This window comes from Staurois parvus, unplaced genomic scaffold (assembly GCF_062004578.1).
Source record: "Staurois parvus isolate SC_StPar_1 unplaced genomic scaffold, SC_StPar_1.0 ptg000175l, whole genome shotgun sequence".
NCBI lineage: Eukaryota > Metazoa > Chordata > Amphibia > Anura > Ranidae > Staurois > Staurois parvus.
In genome coordinates this window covers 7,459,539-7,479,466 of record NW_028317971.1, presented here as the reverse complement: position 1 = coordinate 7,479,466, position 19,928 = coordinate 7,459,539, and the positions used below count along the sequence as shown (strand labels likewise).

The window sequence follows — 19,928 nt, the reverse complement described above, 5'->3', positions numbered from 1 at the left end:
TCACTAAATATTCCCCGTGAGGGAATTCACGTATGACAGTTATTTTACTATTTATGTATTGATTCATCACCTTGGATATATATATGTAGGGGATGTATATAGAGTTTGTGCATTTTAACACGTAATTGTTAGTAGTATTAGCGCTACACTATTTATTTTAATTGATCATTCACTTACTTGGGTATAAGTTTGGTGTTGGTAGCTTTTGAAGGATAGGATTCCATTTAAGCGCAGGAGGTTGTTTTTGGAATTCACTGTTACATAATGTTTACTCTGGGGGCGTGATCAGGAATATTTATTTATTTTCACTTTGATTGCTGGTACAATGAAAATCATTGTACCAGCAAGGCTTTGAACTGTCATGAATGGTTAAGTTCATGACAGCTCTGAATACTAGTGATCTATGATTAGCTACAGCTAATCACAAGGTGCTGTGATTGGCCCAGGTACCATGTGATAGCAGTGGGCTAAGCACAGCTCACTCATACCAGAAGCAAAGCTATTATCAATTAAATTAATTTATGACAGCTTTGTTGACATTGTGATCATGTGATTGCATAGCGATCACATAATCACCGAGTGCTTGTACCGACACTGTCCACCAGGTCCTGAGTACCCGGATATGCATTCTGCTGTAGACAGTGTCAGTACAGGAAAAATAACTTATAGTTACGTTGCTTTGCCTGTACATGCTGGCTACCCACAGTAAAAGTGCTCTGGGCAGACGGTAAGTGGTTTAACATATGTGCATACCCAAGAGAGTTTTCTAACGTAGACCATTGATGGATTGAAATTTGGCTGGTTCAGCAGGGACCGGATGAATTTCTTCCATGTATGGATGTCCCTGTTTGGCAGAAGTTGATTGTTGGAAAGCTTTTGTTAATCTGTGGCTACAGCCACTGAGTGGTACATACTGACAACAGAGAATCACACAATCAAAACGCATTGTCTGAGTGGGATGCCTTGCTTGTGTGGATGGAGGAATCTATTGCCAGCTTTTGTTTTTGATTGGAGATGTTTGGAAATCCTGTCAGTTTTTTGATACCACTGCTAGATAGATGTACCCGCTCTAATTAACCTGCAGACCATTGTCATTAAAATTTGAAAGTGATAAGAAATCAAAAATTCTGCATCTGTAGCCAGAACAAGAGGTTAGAGTAAAGCTGGCTATACACTGTGTGTGGTTTTTTTAGCCAATGGTTTCCTTTGTGCACTTAAACAAGGTGCCTAGAGGAGTCCCCCTGTCAGATTACACTGAGAACTTTTTCTTTTCTTTTCTCCTTTTTTTTTTTTTTCAATCGACTTCTGTCAAGCAGAGATTTCCACACACTGATTGAAATTTGCCTGAACTGGCTGGATTTCCATCAGTGTATGGCCATCTTAAATTTTTCTTTTGTATCATCTGTTACATTGACAACTGTCTGATAGAAATGCTCATTTTATAGAAAAAATTTTCCAATTTCTGTTGCATCTCTACGACAGGATGCAGAGGGAAATCTGCACAGCAGGAGATGCGCGCGCGCGCACACCTACACACCCACACACACACCTATACACACACACACACACACACCTGATTTCTAATCCTGAATAAAACCTTTTGGCTATACAAAACACTAAAGCTGAATGCAAGTGTATTCAAACTTGAATCTTGATGTGCTTTACATATTTCTTCAAAAGTTGTGCAGTAATTCAGTGTGAAAGCTTGTTTATGTCCAGGAGTTTTCTGTAGTGAAGACCAGTCACTGCTGCCCTCTCTCCTTGTGCAGAGTGACTGGTCTGGGCTCTGCCCCCTCCTGTAGTTTTTTGCAGACGGCATGTAGTGGATAGTGCCTGCTGGACCCTCCCACAGCTCTGCTTTCTGTACAGGCTATATACAGCAGTGATGTCACTGCTACTTTTACAAGGTCATAACTGTATGCAGACATTTGGTGCACAGAGTGATTCCTAAACTAGTCCCTGATATTCGCACATTTAGGCTAGATATGTTGTTGCCTTATTTCAACACTAAAATGTTTACAACACATATTTGTTCATGCACATTGATTAACTTTTTTTTTTTTTTTGGCTAGGTATCTCACACAGCCCTGTCTTGAGACTATAAACAGGATTAAGCTTTACAGTGAATCCCTTGCACGATATGGCAAAAGCCCTTACCTTTATCCACTCTATGGCCTTGGAGAGCTGCCACAAGGTTTTGCAAGGTAAGGAAGTGATTACTTCTCTAGTTTACTATTGCAGACATCTAAGATTATATATTGGGTTCTACTTCTGTTCTTTTGGATGGAAAAAAATCTGATTGCAGTCATTTGCTGCCTTGGCCATAACTATTGCAGCAATGGCAGAGCCAGAATGTAACCAAATAGCAGCTGGGAGTGTGAGTTTTTAGTTCTTTTTTCTTTTTTTTGCAGGCTAAGTAGTAGAAGCTTATTGCCAGGTAATCACACCTCTGTGCTCTTTCTCTGATTTCCTATGGTTATTATGAACACAGAAGTGGTTCAGAGCTCTCAGACCCCTATGGCTTTGGCCAGTGAAGAATTTGATCGAGCACAGTCCAGACTTTTAACACAGATGATATGATCTATCCCTAATAACCTGACATCTGCACTATGCTATCACACATGGGGCTGGTGAACCCCTTTTTGTACAAATAAAGTTGAAACCTAAAAATTTTTCACAACCACATAAAAAGGCAAACTCATGCATTTGGTGCTCCAATGTTCTAAAACAATGATTGTCCCTAGTATAATGGGTATCACCATGCAGGCCAGAATGATGGCTATGATTATAGAACCAAATATTTACAGTTAACTCTAAATTGGCAATCTGTAAAGGGGTTACCTGTGGACAATTTTTAGTACATTTTTCATTGCTTTTCAGGGGCATGCAATTTTGGGTATTGATGCATTTTGGTATCTATTTACTCTACACAATCGTCTTCTTTTTTTTCTTCCTAAAAAGTGGGGTTTGTATTGTTTGCGAGTATTAAAATTGAGTGTTCTTTTTTTGTTAAAAATATGGATCTGCTTAATGGTACAACAATCTTAAGCCATATATTGAAACTACCACCATTTATTTTTAGTGTCTGATTTTAGAACACATATAATGCTTTGGGAGTGTTTTTCATATGCAAACAGTGTATTTTATTGCAAGTGCCAAATTTAAAAAAAAAAATGGTTAATGTAGTGAAGGTAAAATACAAAAATCCCCCTGCGCTCCACAGAACCTAGTGAGTAAGCTGCTATCACCTGTTCTTTATACCGCAAGATATGTGAAATCAAATCATATAAGTGGTGAAGCGCTCAACTTATAATTCCCTAGTGAAATACACAAATCATATCTCTCAATAATACAAATAATAAATATTAAATAAAACTAGTGCAATATCTTCATACACATAACAAATATATATCCCTGGTGATATAGTGAAAACTTATATCTCTTAAACTGTGCAGAAAGTGAAATACAATGATTAAAATAAATGGTGATGCCACACTGTGAAAATTAATGGCAAAGTGTTCAAAATAATGTCACTCCATGCTGCAAATAGTGCTCTTCGTGTAAATCTTGACGTGACTCCCCTCAATAGCAGAAATGCCCCCTCACCTTCCACATTCGACCCTTGCGGGTCACAGAGCTTTTTTATATATCTCTCTCTGTTAGATGTTCTCCACTGCCTCCATCGACCATAATCCACCTCCAGGCAGTAAGTACCTCTCCAATTACTCCACTTTGCCAGGTAAACCTCTCCTCCACTGCCACCTCCGACCAAGATCCTCCTCCAGGCAGTAAATAATATCCAATACCCCTCACACAATGGACTCAGGCTCAGAGCGATTCATATAAAACGATAAAACAGACCTCCATAGTGCAACAACGTTTTATATAAAACGATTCATAGATCTTGTAGATCATGTAGAGGAGTTAAAAGGAAGTGCGGCCATCCAATACGGTATCCTGATGAAGCCACGTGACAGTGGCGCAACGCGTCGACGTAGGGGTGACGTACTTCCGGTTCCGGGTTCGGACGCCATCTTGGGACTCCTGTATATACCCATAGTATATGGGAAACTGCTTGTCAAATCGTGAGGACATGTGAGTTTAATGTTCCACTGCATTGGATTACCTTAATAAAACGTTGTTGCACTATGGAGGTCTGTTTTATCGTTTTATATGAATCGCTCTGAGCCTGAGTCCATTGTGTGAGGGGTATTGGATATTATTTACTGCCTGGAGGAGGATCTTGGTCGGAGGTGGCAGTGGAGGAGAGGTTTACCTGGCAAAGTGGAGTAATTGGAGAGGTACTTACTGCCTGGAGGTGGATTATGGTCGATGGAGGCAGTGGAGAACATCTAACAGAGAGAGATATATAAAAAAGCTCTGTGACCCGCAAGGGTCGAATGTGGAAGGTGAGGGGGCATTTCTGCTATTGAGGGGAGTCACGTCAAGATTTACACGAAGAGCACTATTTGCAGCATGGAGTGACATTATTTTGAACACTTTGCCATTAATTTTCACAGTGTGGCATCACCATTTATTTTAATCATTGTATTTCACTTTCTGCACAGTTTAAGAGATATAAGTTTTCACTATATCACCAGGGATATATATTTGTTATGTGTATGAAGATATTGCACTAGTTTTATTTAATATTTATTATTTGTATTATTGAGAGATATGATTTGTGTATTTCACTAGGGAATTATAAGTTGAGCGCTTCACCACTTATATGATTTAAATGTAGTGAAGGGTTAAATGAAAAGCCATAATGGGTTGTGGTGAGCCTTATTATTTTTTTTATATTACAAGTTTTCCTATGTGTGTTTGTATGATGTGTGTACATACTGCAAAGGTTTTAGGCAGTTGTGAAAAAGTGCTGTTAATTAGGAATGCTTTCAGAAATAGAAGTGTCAGTAGTTTATTTTTATCAATTAACAAAATGGAAAGTAAATGAACAGAAGAAATATCCAAATCAAATCCATATTAGGTGTGACCGTCCTTTGTCTTCAAATGAAAGCTCTGTTTGTGTGAAAAAATGATATAAATTTAATTTAGGTACAGTGTTGCATAACCGAGCAATTGCCAGGTAAGTAGCACAGTGCTGAATAGCAAAACATGCTCCGGTCATGAAGGGGTTTAAACCTTCCACAAGTCAAGTGGTTAATCTGTGGCAATACAAAAATATTGTTTCTACATAGAAATCCTATGTAGGATAATAGACTTTGAGAGCATTATTTTGAATAATACCTAAAGAATAAGTATATCACTAATGATTCCTTAATAAAAGATGAAGTGCTTCAGTTTTTGTGCTTTTTCTTTATATTGCTTATTGTTTGGGTAAGTTCCAGCTGAAAACACCTGCAGGACTATTCAGGAGTGCTGTCCACCAACAAATGTTGTGGTTGTCTTGTTTTTCAGATTAAGTGCCATTTACGGAGGAACTTATATGCTAAACAAGCCAATCGAGGAGTTGGTTATGGAGAATGGAAGGATTGTTGGTGTAAAATCGGAAGGAGAGGTAGGCTTTCCTTTTTTAATATACCATTCATCAGGTCGTTTTATTAACCAACTTTATTGAAAGGGCGTTTGTTAGCATTGTACAATCAGCTTTTCTTTACTTGTCAGTAGACACAGCAAGTCCTTAACCTTTGGGGTTGTATAGCACCTTTTTAGAAGCTTGGCCATTGGCAGACAAAGCTGTAGGCTGCCTGAGAGTGCCTCCTCCCACGACCAGCATGCCTTAGTTGCTAGAATCTTAGGTGGATGGACATCTTTTTTTCAGATGTCTGTCTTGAAGCTCACCTCCAGCATTACTTTGTCTTGCACAGTTGTACACGATTCTCTACTGTAGCATGATTGCAGATTCTTATTTCACCACATAACCTAAACCTTTCACAGTGTGCAATTAGAAGCTGCCGCAAGTCAGAGCAGTCTCTTGGCTGCAGGGCATCCCGCATCATCTAGCACTTTTCCTCCCAAGTCTTACTGTCCCTTGCTTGCCATATTCATTCATTGAATTTGAGTTTGTTCAATCATGGAGGCTCAGCAACATATGAGCATTACTTAGGGAACTCTAGTAATGCCTACTTCTCCACAGACCTCTACCAATCAAGACAGTTTTCATATCTGCATAACTCCTCCCACTGCTTGCATCATAACTGAGGGTTTTTGAGAGGAGTATTGATGCAGGGTGTTATGAAGTTTTGAGGAAGCTATGTACAGCCTTTTCTACTAACCATGTTCTGCTTTGCTTGCATTATATAGAGAAGCACAAAGACCCAGTGATTAAATCACTGGGCCTAAAATAAGGTATGTAATGAAAAAAGTTTTTATTCAAAACATTTCATTAACATGTTGAAGGGGAAGGAGGAACCAGGAGAAGGCAAAATTGTAAGTGGATTAACCTTAAAGCTGATCTCCAGGCTTATTGTCACTTTCAATGGTTCGTTTGCCTGGAGTCATCTTGGCCTTTGCTCCTAGTGTCTGTCACATCAGCAGAATCCCTTTTTGCTCCTTTTTTTGTTGTTTCTAGATCCTTTGCACTGTTGGCTTGGGTGTTTTTACCTGCAGTCTTGCAAAACTTTATGGCCAAAATCGCCAAATTATTACATCTTCAGACATCCATCCCACTTAGCATACCTTATACTAAACCTCCGTCAACACTTTGCTCTTTTGACCTTGCTACAACCAAAGAGATCACAAAGGTTTTCTCAGAAGCCCATCTCACTACGTGCCCCCTGGATCCTGTCCCCTCACAACTACTACGGTCACCCTCCTCTTCAATCTCTCCCTCTCTAATGGTTCCTTCCCCACCATTCTAAAGCATGCACACATCACTCCCATAGTTAAAAAAAAAAAAAACACTCGCTGGACGCCTCCAACCTGAACAACTGAAGACCCATCTCCCTGCTCCCGTTTACCTCTAAACTCCTAGAACGCTTAGTCTACAATCGCCTGAGCTCCTACCTCACTGACAACAACCTTCTTGACCCTTTACAGTCTGGCTTTCGCTCACTCCACTCCACTGAAACTGCTGTACTAAAACTCACTAATGATCTACTAACAGCTAAAACCAATGGCCACTACTCCATACTCTTACTACTTGACCTCTCTGCGGCTTTTGATACTGTTGACCATCCCCTCCTCCTCAAAAAACTCCACTCTCTTGGCCTCAGAGACTCTGCTCTCTCCTGGTTTTCCTCCTACCTATCACAGCGCTCCTTCAGCGTTACCTAGAACTCTTTCCAAAACGGAGTTCTTGGTATTCCCTCCAGCCTGTGCCCCCTCCCATAACCTCTCCAGCAAGACCAATAATACAACCATCAGTCCCTCATGCCAGGGTACTTGGTGTAATCTTAGACTCCCATCTGTCTTTTCAGCCCCAAATCCAATCACTGTCCAAATCATGTAGACTTCCGCAACATCTCTAAGATACGGCTGTTTTTAACCTCGGAAACTACTAAGCAACGTATTCACTCCCTGGTTATCTCTCGCCTTGACTATTGTAACTCCCTCCCCATTGGCCTACATTAGCAATAACATATAAAGCCATTTATAACTCTACTCCAAATTACATCACCAATCTTGTCTCCAAATATCACCCAAACCATGTTCTCCGCTTCTCGCACGACCTCCTGCTCTCTAGCTCCCTTGTCTCCTCCTCCCATACTTTTTTCCAGGACTTCTCCAGAGCTTACTCCATCCTCTGGAACTCTACCCCAATTTATCAGACCATCGCCTACTCTGCTCACTTTTAGGCGATCTCTGAAAACCTCTCTTCAGGGAAGCCTATCCCGCCTTCAGCTAATAATGGAATCTTCTCTTCCTCCTACCAGTCCATCCCCCAAAGTTACTAACTTTTGTACCACTAGCCTCTCCCTCTTTAGATTGTAAGCTCCAAGGAGCAGGGCCCTCCTAACCCTCTTGTATTTAACTGTATTGTTGCTGTTTTGTCACCTGTTATATTGTAAAGCCCTGAGGAAACTGTTGGCGCTATATAAATCCTGTATATTAATAATAATACATCTGGCAGTGTCCTGCCCTGAAAGGGTGTTTACTATTTCTGTTGAAAACAGGTCTATCTTTAAAAAAAAACTAGTGTGCTTTACCCACAGTTGATTTAAATATACTTGTAGGGTATTTTTATGTAACCGTCCTAATTACATGTGTTTTTATGTTTTGCAGCCAATTGTTCAAATTCCTCCCCCAGGGGACTAGCAATGTTTTCAAACCGTAGCCCAGTTTACCAGCAGCCTCTTGTCGAGCCTCATCTGACATTCAGAGGGTAGTAGAACCTTCAGCTTTGAAAATGCACTTCCCGAAGGGCAACTGCTTACTTCCTCTGCACGCCACCATGCCTCTATTCCTTCTTAAATTGGTGCAGAGATATCTGCATGCAGTTTAATAGCTTAATGTTTAGCACATCTAGCATGGTTACAGTTTCCATACGATTCCACAAATCTTAGTTTAGTTCATGCCTGATTACTGAATCCAGTGAGGGGCCTTTTTATAGACAGATTTGCAAAGCTTTATAGCCTGAGAAGTTACAAATGGTGCAATGCACATTTGACAAAGGTAAAATGGTCATTCATACATGCCAAAGAAATCTTTTTCAGAAAGATGTGATCAGAGAGAGAGTACATTTATCCGTTAACCACTTGCCTACTGGGCACTTTCACCCCCTTCTGGCCCAGTACAATTTTCAGTTTTCAACACTGTTGTACTTTGACAATTGCGCGGTCATGCAGCACTGTACCAAAACCAACTTTTTATCTTTTTTTTTGAGACAGAGCTTTCGGGGTTGTTCAATCACCACTGTTTTTTCTTTTATTTTTTGCTAAGCAAACTAAGACAATTTTGAAAACAAAGTTTCTGTTCTAAGATTTTGTAAAGAAGTTTATTTTTCGCCTTCACTGATGTATGCTGATGAGCTGCACTGATGTGGCAGTGATGGGCACTGATTGGGCTGCACTGATCAGTGCCTTTCCTCGTGCACTGTTAGTGTGAGGAGAGGACTGCCGATATCTGGCATTTTTTGTTTACATGTGATCAGCTGTGATTGGAAACCGCTGATCACCTGGTAGAGCCTACGTCATCGGCTCTTTACTGCGATCTGCTGTGTCCTACAGACACAGCGCACCACTGAATACCACACAGAGCGCCCCCCGGGGCCATGCATGCGCAGCTAGAGTGGGAGGGCGTCATATGACGTCCTCCCAAATCAAGAGACCCACCACCCATCTGTCATTTCCCTATACCGGAGGCAGTTAAGGACCCAACCAGTGAATGGTTGAAAGCCCTTTCTTTAGCTCTGTTCCTGCTGGCAGGCTCCACCCTTCACCCTGTCCTAGCTGCGACTTTAGTTTGTCATTGTGTGACTGGTCAAAATTCCTCAAGAAATTTCACTACTACTGCGATATGATCCCTTGATTATTTTGAATGTGTGGTGCGCACAGCTGTAACTTTTTAAAAATTTCAGTTGTGAAGCTTCACATCTCCTTTTTTGCATGGGTCCGTACACATGTGTAGGAAAATTTTAGGTGAAATGTTGGGCTGCAGAGTCCTTTTTGTAAAAAGTGGTTGATCCACGTAGTCTTTGCAGGACAGCGCTTTTTTGGTCTGACTCTTGATGCGATCATCAAGGGTACTACTGGTGGCAAAAGCATCCTTCTTCCTCAGAGGAAGAAGCCTAGGAGCTGTCTGTCCTCATCTCAAGGGTTTTACTCCATCCCTTCCACCATTCCCAAACTCGAAGGAACGCTCAAATGCATGAAGATTTTCTGCCTTCCGTGGTCACGTACCGTTATGTCTTAATTTTCTCAGCGCATCAATATTTCTAAAGGGTTTTTTTTTGTTGTGTTTTTTTTTTCTGTGGGGCCTCTAAACTACCAGTTCATGGCCCTGCCCTTTTGGCCTTTCATCTGCAGCTTGGGTGTTCAAGGTTTGCTAGCCCTGCTGCACCCTCATGGCATCCTGATTCTGGTATACTTAGATGACCTCCTATGGAAGGAATGGTGGGCGTGGACTTTCTGATAGGTTTGGATAGTTAAAGCCACACTAACAGTGGTTTGGGCATAAACTGAGCCTTCAGTCTCTGATTTAAGCCCTCCAGTCCAGGAGTTGTCTGACAGTCCACTTTTACATGAGTCTCAAGTCTGAAGGCAGTTCTGTTTTGCCCAGTTTCACTCCAGATATCTACAAGTCAGTCAGGTTCCTGGACAGAAAATCCTGGTAGCTACTCCCTACTGAGATGACATTTTGCAAGAAATTCAGTAAACATATTTGAGTTAAAAATTGGCAAATGTAACATTTTCTAAAGCATTCTAACAAAAACCACATTACAGTTGTTGGCTATAGTGATGACTTTGTCAGCTGCCATTACCCCCTATCAGATGTACAATGTTTCTGAATCTCAAATCTCATATTCATAGCACTACTATTTATGTATGCAGCAACATGAATAAATGTAAAAACTCTTATGCATGATAGGGTTTATTGCAGAAATTACTTTTCAACAAATAAATCTTACTAATATGCTGTAGTAGCCTTTCTCTGCCAGGGTTCTGTGGAACCCTTGGGTTCCTACAGAAGTTGCTTGGGGTTCCTAGAACAGTGGCAGATCAATCCTTTTTTTCTTTTTTTTTTTAATAAAAGGATTAAAGAGTATGGCACTATATCAGCAGTAAAATCACTTGACGTCCATTGCCAAATTTACATTATATCCACTAGGCGTTAGAAGTAATAACACGTACATATATACCTGCCCTGCAGCTCCTAGTAAGCACATATTTGTACAATGGCAAAATGTTTGCTAACAAGGCCATCGTTTTCCATAATAAGATAATCAACAAGAAACTTGAGCTTATCTCATAAAAGGCAGTAGTCTTGGAGAAATGGAAAACTCGACCCAGGGGGACCATATTTCCCTAAACATGGCATAATTGTCATTTTGTTGTAGCTATTAACTTCACACACATAATGTTGTTTACTTCCTCCACCCATTCCCTTTATTGTAAGTATTGTTGAGGATTTCCAATGCCTGGGAATCTGGGCCCTTCCTGACAATAGCAGAAATCTAAGTACTGCTTTTTTAATTGTTTTGATTGACCCGGGAATTATTGAGAAAAGAGCTACCTCTGGAGTCTACAGCCAGATCCTACCTGTAACCAAATGGCTTAACTGAAATATGGCTAACCAAAATGGTTTGATTGCTGTGCAGGACCACCACATATGTAATTAGGTGTCACCCAGCTCACCACATCTCCAACATTGATCTAGAAACACTAGAATAATCTTGTTTAATAAAGCCAGGCAGTGATACCATCTAGTTATAATTTTGTAATTTCTCTCCTGCAATTGGAAGGCTAGGGTCATTTTGAATGTAAGAAGAAAGGCTTTGTCCAAGTCTTCAGGTCCGATATTTCTAGTTTTCGTTCCTGGTCTCATATGTAGAATGGCTGATTCGTAAATGCAGAGGATAAAAAAAATAGATAAAATAATAGATAAAATAATGGATAGGTCTGAAGGTTGCCAACATAGAAAGCCCTTTTCTGCCTGTCCAGGTGGAAACCCTGGATTACCCAGTATCAGTTTTAGGGGCCCTGGCCTCGAAGAAAGGCAGTTCTGTGAAAATGCAGTTCTCTCAAACTTGCAAAAAACAGAACAAAGGCATTAATTGTGGTATGTGCAGACGATCTTTGTCCAATTCAAGGTTAACACGCTGTTTACAGAGGCTGCTGTGAAACCATTCAAGGATTCTATGAAGTAAAGCTGCTACATAATATAATTCCAGGTGGTGCAGGCATGCACCATCATCATCTCGCCTCTTCACAAGATATCATATCGGAGTCTAGCCAAGGACCTATGCCATATATATTTGAGTAGTGAAGAGCTCGCCGATCGGAAAAATGAATGAGGGACCCGGATTGGGGTTGATTGAAAAATATCAAAGTTTAGGAAGGACATCCATCTTAAAGAGGGACGTTCGTCCCATCCAGGAATGTTGCATTGAAGACCAGCTCCTAATACGTTGCTGCATAGAAGACAAAAGCGGATGATAATTTAACTTGTACAGTTTGTGAAATTGCTAGGTTATCTGCACACCAAGATATTTAATGGAGTCTTGTGCCCATTGAAAAGCAAATGTATTAGCAAGGATGCCTTGGGTTTCTGCAGGAAGAAAAATGTCTAGGCAATATGATTCTCATGTATTAATTTTAAAATTAATGAGGGAGTCAAAAATTTCCAATTCCTTTTAATAATGAAGGGAAAGCTATCAATGGGTTAGTAATATGGAGCAAAAGATCATCTGCAAATATACTTGCCTTATACTGCTTACCAGCAATCTTTACTCCTTGTAATGAGTCATTAGCGCTCAAAGCTGTTGCCAAGTGCTCCATTGCCAGTATATACAAAAGCGAAGAAAGAGGACACACCTGGCTGGTCCCATTGGATATGTGTACAGGATCTGAAAGTAGTCCATTCACCTGAATCCAAGCTGTTGGGCAGGAATAAAGGGCCATTATTTTATGGATGAAATCCAACGATAGACCAATTTGCTCCAATGTTCCCTTCAGGAATGTCCAATCAAGGCAATCGAATTTCTTTTTCAGCATCCAACAAAAGAAGACAGATGAACCTTCTGTGCCTGGCAGTGAGAAATAAGGGATTGTATCTTAATAGTAGTGTCCCGTGCTTCACGCATAGGGATGAAACCAACCTGGTCTAAGTTGACTATAGAGGGGATAACTAATTGCAGTCTTTCTGCTAGCAATTTAGCATACGTTTTTAAATCCACATTAATTAGAGATCAGGCGATAGCGTGAACATTCAGTGGGGGTCTTTAATGGCAGTGGCAGATTCATCTATTGCTTGAAGGGGTCTGCAAATTCTGGCACCAATGTTATTGGGTAGAGCTCTTCATAGGACTGGTAGATGTTATCCTAATGTTTCTTAGGGAAGTAACAAGTGACCTCCATTGACTCGTTTTTAGCTATCTGGAAGGATAGCATTTGTCATGCTGAACACTGATGTGGTGAACCCTAATGTGATGAGCTATGCTTCCTCTGACCATTACGGCACACCACTTTTATTTATGATTTTATCTACAACCTGAACTATTGATTTTTTTTTTTTTTTTCTTAAAATTTTCAGGTCTTAGTGATTCACTACTAAAAACTATTTTCATGGCTTTCTGTATGCTAAAAGGATTGAGAAAATATGTGCTATAGTTTGTCACGGATAAGGGTAATGATGTAGGATTACTGTGCTTGCGTGGGTTTCCTCCGGGTACTCCGGTTTCCTGCCGCACGCCAAAGACATGCTGGTAGGTTAATTGGATCCTGTCTAAATTGGCCCTAGTATGTGTATGTATGAATGTGATTTTGGGGCCTTAGATTATACGCTCCTTGAGGGTTGTGGACTAATGTGAATGTACAATATATATGCAAAGTGCTGCATAAATTGATGGCGCTATATAAGTACCTGTATTACATAAAATATAGATGTGATGTAAAAGTTCCCCCACTTTGCATTTTCTTGCTCTGTCTGCTGCTCTGAAGCTGGCATAGAAGTAATGGTCAAAAGATAAAGCATCTCTGAGACTACAGTGTGCTATAAAGTGCTCTGTGTGTGAAAAACATTTTGGTAACAGTGGGGGAAGACTTTTCTAATACACATAACTATAATTTAGTGCTGCACACTATAAAAGAAAAAATATATTTTAAGGTATGAATTTTACTTAATATTCTGTCTTCCAGGTTGCCAGATGCAAACAGCTGATTTGTGACCCTAGTTATGTTGCAGACCGTGTCACTAAAGTAGGGAAGGTTATACGTGTTATCTGTATTCTAAGCCACCCAATTAAGAACACAAATGATGCCAACTCCTGCCAGATCATCATTCCTCAAAACCAGGTCAACAGGAAATCTGGTGAGTTTTTTTTTCTAGAAGTTACTTTTTTCACTAGTGCATTTAGAAAAATATAGTTATTTTTTTGGAAAAACTTAAAGTGATATTAAAGGAAATGTTTAAAAAAAAAAACAAAAAAAAAACAACAAACGTGTCATACTTACCTGCCCTGTGAAGTGGTTTGACACAGAGTAGCCCCGATTCTCATTTTCTCAGTTCCCTCACTGGTGCTCCTGGCCCCTCCCCCCTGCTGAGTGTCCCCAGAGCAAGCAGCTTGCTAAGGGGCCACCCATACAGGCTTGCTCCTAAGCCACTTCTGTGCATGTCCATTCACACAGCCGCGGCTTGGCCTCACCCCCTCTTTCCTCATTGGCTTACTGGCTGTGATTGACAGCAGTCTCCGCCAGTGAAGGAGAGTCCCTGGAGAGCCAAGGCTCTCGTGCACATCGTTGGATCGCGAAGGGGCTCACGGAAGTATTAGGGGGCTGCTGCACACAGAAAGTTGTCACCTTCATGCATAGAATGCATGAAGGTAAAAAAACCTTGAGCCTTTACAACCCCGTTTAATAGTCCTGCAGGGATAGATAAGTAAAACCGATAGAAGTGCTAAAACACTTGCATCTCTCCAGTGATGCTAAGGTAAGTTTTTTTTGTTTAGCCAGTCTGAAAGCCTTCTGCCACCCATTTTGCAACTTAGAATGCAAAACCAGTTTTGCTTTTTTTCTCTATCCGCCTAATTTGTGTGGCTGAATGGGGGAAAATGTGTATATCCAGGTTGAGGAATTGCCCTCACTTTGTAGGGATTTCCCCTCCCTTCCTGTTGGCTTCTGTGCAAAACACAATTGGGTTTTGATACCTCCCTAACCTTTCCAAAACTTTAGTTTTGAATCAATACACTTTTTATTGCTTCATTTATGTCGTTTATTACTGTCACACACGGGCCTAAATCTCCCAGTGCAGTTGGAGTGTCTTGGCCCCAAGACAGTCTTTTTATAGGTAGTAGAATTGGATTTGGCAAGGCTTAGCCATGAAGTCCAGGAAAGACTGGCCCTAGTAGCTAGCTGAAACAAAATGGCTCGGGGCTCTTCCACATTAAGTAGTGCACTACAAGGCACATGTTTTTGTGTGTTGAGGTGTTTTTAGTTAGGCATCCCATGTTCTTTACAGTGATCCACCCTGCTCCTTTAACTTGTCACCCTCTATACTTCTGCATAATTGCAGGGAAGGGCTGATCACTGTAAGTATTAACTTAAACCTGGCAGGCTGCCTTCAGTCTTTATCCTTGAGAGACGGCAGAATGAGAGTAAACAAATACTGAAGATGAACACGAGTCGAATCATTCAAAAACTGAGCAGCAAGACTACTATTTGGCTCATAATTTCTGCAAATAGGTTCATAGTAGCTGTTGGCAATTTAAAAAATATATATATATTTATTGATGGTGAGAATAAGTGTACACAAGTAGGGAGAAGAATTTTAACATTTACTTGACAGCATGTGAACTGACCTGTACTGGCTTTAAAGTGGAGGCCTGGGGTTTGCTAATAGTTTGATGAAATGTATTTTGTCATTGTTTAGTTCACTTGTATTTATATAGCAATCCCTTCAAATGATATTTGTTTTGTTTTGTTTTTTATTCTAGATATCTATGTGTGTATGATTTCATGTGCACATAACGTGGCTGCACAGGGAAAATATATTGCTATAATAAGCACTACTGTAGAAACCAATGATCCAGAGAAGGAAATCAGGCCTGCACTTGAACTCCTGGAGCCCATTGAGCAGAAGTAAGGCCCAGTTGGTGCATGAAATGAATATAACCTTTTTAGTACGATCACTCTGTCAATAAAATATGCATACAATGTGGCTGACTAAAATCTACATCTATTAAAGCATGTTTGCATCCAGTGAGGAATGTGCAGCATTGTAGCTGCCTATATTAAGCAACTGTTTTGCACTGTTGGATTACTGATAAGATTGGACTTTGTCATACAAAGCAATGCATTTTATTTCCTTTTTCATGTCTTAAGTTGTTTGCAGTCAGTTTAGTCTTTACCATAAATTTTGAATTTGTAATATATTTTCTGTTGTTTACATATGTTTGTATAGTGCACGCTAGCTACACCTGAGATGTTCAAAAAGGTAATGATCTCATTCATGTCATGCTTAACATCCTGACCAGGTAGTACCTTCCCCTAGTCGCTGATGATCATTCATAGCATTGCATTCATACAGATCTTATAAAATACATGGAATCATTTTTATCTAATCACAAATGATATTCTTGTATGTCAGGGAATGTTAGGTGTTTTGGTCCTGAAAAAGATAGTACTTGTGCTTTAATCTTTCTTTATTTCATCTCTCACCTCTAGATTTGATAGTATTAGCGACTTGTATGCCCCTACTGATTTGGGAATAGACAGTCAGGTAAGAATTTTTTTTTTTTTTAATACATTGTTTTTGCTGTCTCCGTCCTTTTATTAGACACTACTCCCATAGTGTTTTAAGCAGATCTTCAGACTTTGCTTTTTTACCCCCAGCCCTACAATCCCCCCCCAAAAAAAAACCGCTATACAGGACCTTTCTTCTGATTTTTCTTGCCTAGCTGAGAATGGATAACCCCCCCATCCCGTTTCTGGGATGCCTATGTTGCACTTCCCGAAGGCTGCTGGTCAGTCTCTGGCACACGTGCAGTGCCATCAGGTGCAAAAAAACAGAAGACAACTTCTGGGGGAAGTTGATACCACTTTCTCTGTAACTCTGCTACGGAAACACCCCTTACTTATATTATTGGAACAGGAAGTGAGGGATCCTCCTCAACCGGAAGAACACAGAGAAGTAGAAAGCTGGCAGAAATTTCTAGTCCATCTGCTTTCTTTTCACAACTTAAAAATATAGTTTGGCTGAAGGTCCACTTGACAAAAAAAGACCACAAAGTCTGTTTTTTTAGATTTCCCCTGTTGGGTTAGTTTTTTATTGCACTATGTTAGAAACCAATAACCCTGATCCTTTCCACAGATCTTTATTTCACGCTCGTATGATGCCACCACCCACTTTGAAACCACCTGCCATGATATCAAGGACATCTATAAAAGAATGATGGGCAGTGAATTTGACTTTGAAGAAATGAAACGCAAGAAAGAGGACATCTTTGGTGAAAACTAGGCATGCAATGCCCAAGCCTGGGAGAATTTCTAAATCTGCTACAAACATATTTCTGGAAATTAGGAACACTGTATGAAACTCAATATTGTAAGGCCTGCTTTTTGTAAAAAGTCCTGGAAATCCAAGAATACTGCACTGGTAATTGCTCTATGCCCATTCCTGTTTCATATTCTGATGAAGCTGCTGCCGCTGTCTGGCCTAGTCATAAATACTACAGAAGGCACATTTATTTTTATTTTTTTTCCCCCAGTTTAATAGAAAATGTACATCCTGCAATGAAGTTATCTGCCTTCCGTATTGACTTTTTATCTCTGTATTTTAATTTAGTGTCATCACTGGTACACACATACTGAAGATTTTCTTTCTTTATTTTTCTTTTTTTTTTTTTTTTTTAAATATACATATATAAAGATACCAGGATTATAAGAAACTTGGCAGATCACTCTATTTTTTTGTGCTGCAAAGCACTTGAGAGTATTTGGGCAGGTCATCTGTCCCTGTTTCGCCCTCACTATATTAGTTCATAGTCAGGCTTGTGTGACATGGATCACAAGGCCTGCCCATTTCTTGACACCAGCTGGGAAAGATTCCTTCCTTTTTATTGTAATGAAGTACCAAACCAAGCCATTAGTATTATGCAGGCCAAGCTTGCCTGTGTTTCTGTATTCCCTCACAGCTTCCGGCAGGATTAAACAGAGATGCAGTATTGATTTGACAGAGTCCTACCCTGACTTGTTGCTTAATAGGGTTTAAGATGATTTCTGTACTGCAAAGTAAAGCCAAATTGTGGAAACCAGCACTGTGTTTAGTGACTCTGTTTTGTAGTATTTGTATTTACATAATAGTGAACCATTCTAGAAGGGTGAACAACTCTCTCTTACAGAGAGAAAATGGTAAGAAGTAGCTGAAGTGTTGTCAGTTGCATACACTACAGTATTAATCCACTGTTGGTAAGGTGTAAAGTCAGCCAGTGGGTGTAACTGTTATCTCTAGCATGTAACCTAGGCCTTCTGCACCCCTTGAATGCAGTTTTAGCATTTTTCTTTGTTTACATCCAAGTCACAGCAAAAATGTGATGTTTTAGTGAACTGTCTAACATTTTTAGATCATAAAAATTGCATTTTTGCTCTAAACATTTTTGTAACATGCTAAATATGGGTCTGTCTATATTCTGTAATACTTGGGCCCTTTACCTTTTTTCAGTGCCATAAGCACAAGCCAGAGGTGCCATATATAATGCATGGGTCTTTAATCATTTTTAACGCTAATTTTATTAAACTGTACACGCACGCACGCTCGCTCGCGCATAACCAGTTCCATACATCTTTCCTTTAAACTCCAAATCTGCAATAAAGCACTAATCCTTCCAGTATACCTTTTGTAATAATTTAAAATCTTTCTGAACTTAATCTTTATTTGATAAACCAACCAGTGATTGAACATGGAGGTTGATTTTGGGGAGTTCTCCTTCTGAAAATGCCATTTTCTTAAGCTGTCATTTTTTATCCTGTGGTTTCAGTACTTTTGAGTTGCTGGATTGAAACACAAGTACAAGATTTGTTTTACATACCTGAGTTTCAGTATCTGCCTTTGTCATGCCTTGCACAGCAGGACTAGGAGAGGCAGCACTAGGTGCTTCATGCATATGTGCTGAGAAAGCAGCTTTATTGACTTATCAATGTGTTACTGTTGGGTGACACCAATATTCAAAGGAAACCAACATATGAGTACAATGACGTATTGTACCGCTCACCTATGCTGAAAGAAGCCCATTGGCTACAGAACTGACAGTATAATTCCAAACTAAACCTGACTAGGCTACTGCTACAATCTGATCACGTGATTTCCCCCCTCCCCCCCCCCCCCCGCCAGTCAGCAGAGGACAGGAGAGAGTGCTTAACAGCTGAGAATGCCTAGTAGCAGTGAGAATTGATGTCTTGCCTTCAGTTCTGATAGTCTGAAAGACTAACCTATTTTTTGCTTGCAATTTTTTTTTCTCCTTACTCTGTCTTCGGTCCAGACTCAACTCTAGGCACCAACACACACACACACATCAACAGGCACTAGAAGAGCAGGCTGTGGGATCATGATTATGTCATCACTCACTGACACATTGCACATCTGATGGGTCACACAGACATGCGACATCACAGTCAGACATTACATTCCTCTACTCCTTGCCTCTGCTGATGACTGGGAAGAGAAGAGCTGGAACTCCACAGTGATCAGCAGCCACCAGCTGGCTTGCAGTAAGGGACTGAGTCTGAGAGGAACACTGGAAGGAGTGCTACATTGGCCCCAGACACCCAGGATCTTCCTCTGTCCTTCCTTTATTCCTCCCCTCAGCTGGAGAATCATTTATGACATTGCTACGTCCCACACAGAGTGCTGGTCTGTGCTGTGCGCTTGGTGGCAGTGCACCCTAAGCGGCTGCCTAGTTTGCCTAGTGGAAGCTCTGGCCCTGCCTGTAGGAGTTGCTTGTCTGCAGTACAATACAGGTGGCTCTGCAGTGGTTAATTTGATGCATGCTCTTGCACATTGGCGATTGTTGCAAAAAAACTTTCTACATGATTTGGTGTGGCAGGTTGCAACACCACATAGAATGTATATAATGTTAGTTTTGGGGAGCAGAAGATGCACCAATATTTACACCACAACATTGACATATTCCCCCTTGAGTCTTTACAGCCTATTTTATTTCCGGAATTGAAGTTGTATTCCAAGTTATGGAATTTACATTTATGTTCTCATGCACGCTTTCAACAAAATAGCTAAAACAGCTGCACTGGACCCTGAAGAGACTGTTGCCTGCAGAAGCTTGAGAAAAAAAGTATTGAAAAATGTGAACAGAGGAT

The 19,928-nt window shown here is 40.4% G+C and overlaps 1 protein-coding gene across 1 annotated transcript in view; it reads left to right on the top strand.

Moving 5' to 3' along the window:
* GDI2 (GDP dissociation inhibitor 2) overlaps positions 1 to 17,869 on the top strand; it is a 39,628-nt gene extending 21,759 nt beyond the window's left edge. Inside the window, exons 6-11 of the mRNA XM_089676895.1 lie at positions 2,073 to 2,204; positions 5,419 to 5,518; positions 13,758 to 13,929; positions 15,551 to 15,695; positions 16,281 to 16,335; positions 16,927 to 17,869. Of these exons, the coding sequence (XP_089533021.1) occupies positions 2,073 to 2,204; positions 5,419 to 5,518; positions 13,758 to 13,929; positions 15,551 to 15,695; positions 16,281 to 16,335; positions 16,927 to 17,073 (751 nt within the window). The 3' untranslated portion in view covers positions 17,074 to 17,869. The remainder of the gene's footprint in view (positions 1 to 2,072; positions 2,205 to 5,418; positions 5,519 to 13,757; positions 13,930 to 15,550; positions 15,696 to 16,280; positions 16,336 to 16,926) is intronic.
* Positions 17,870 to 19,928: the final 2,059 nt, after the last annotated feature.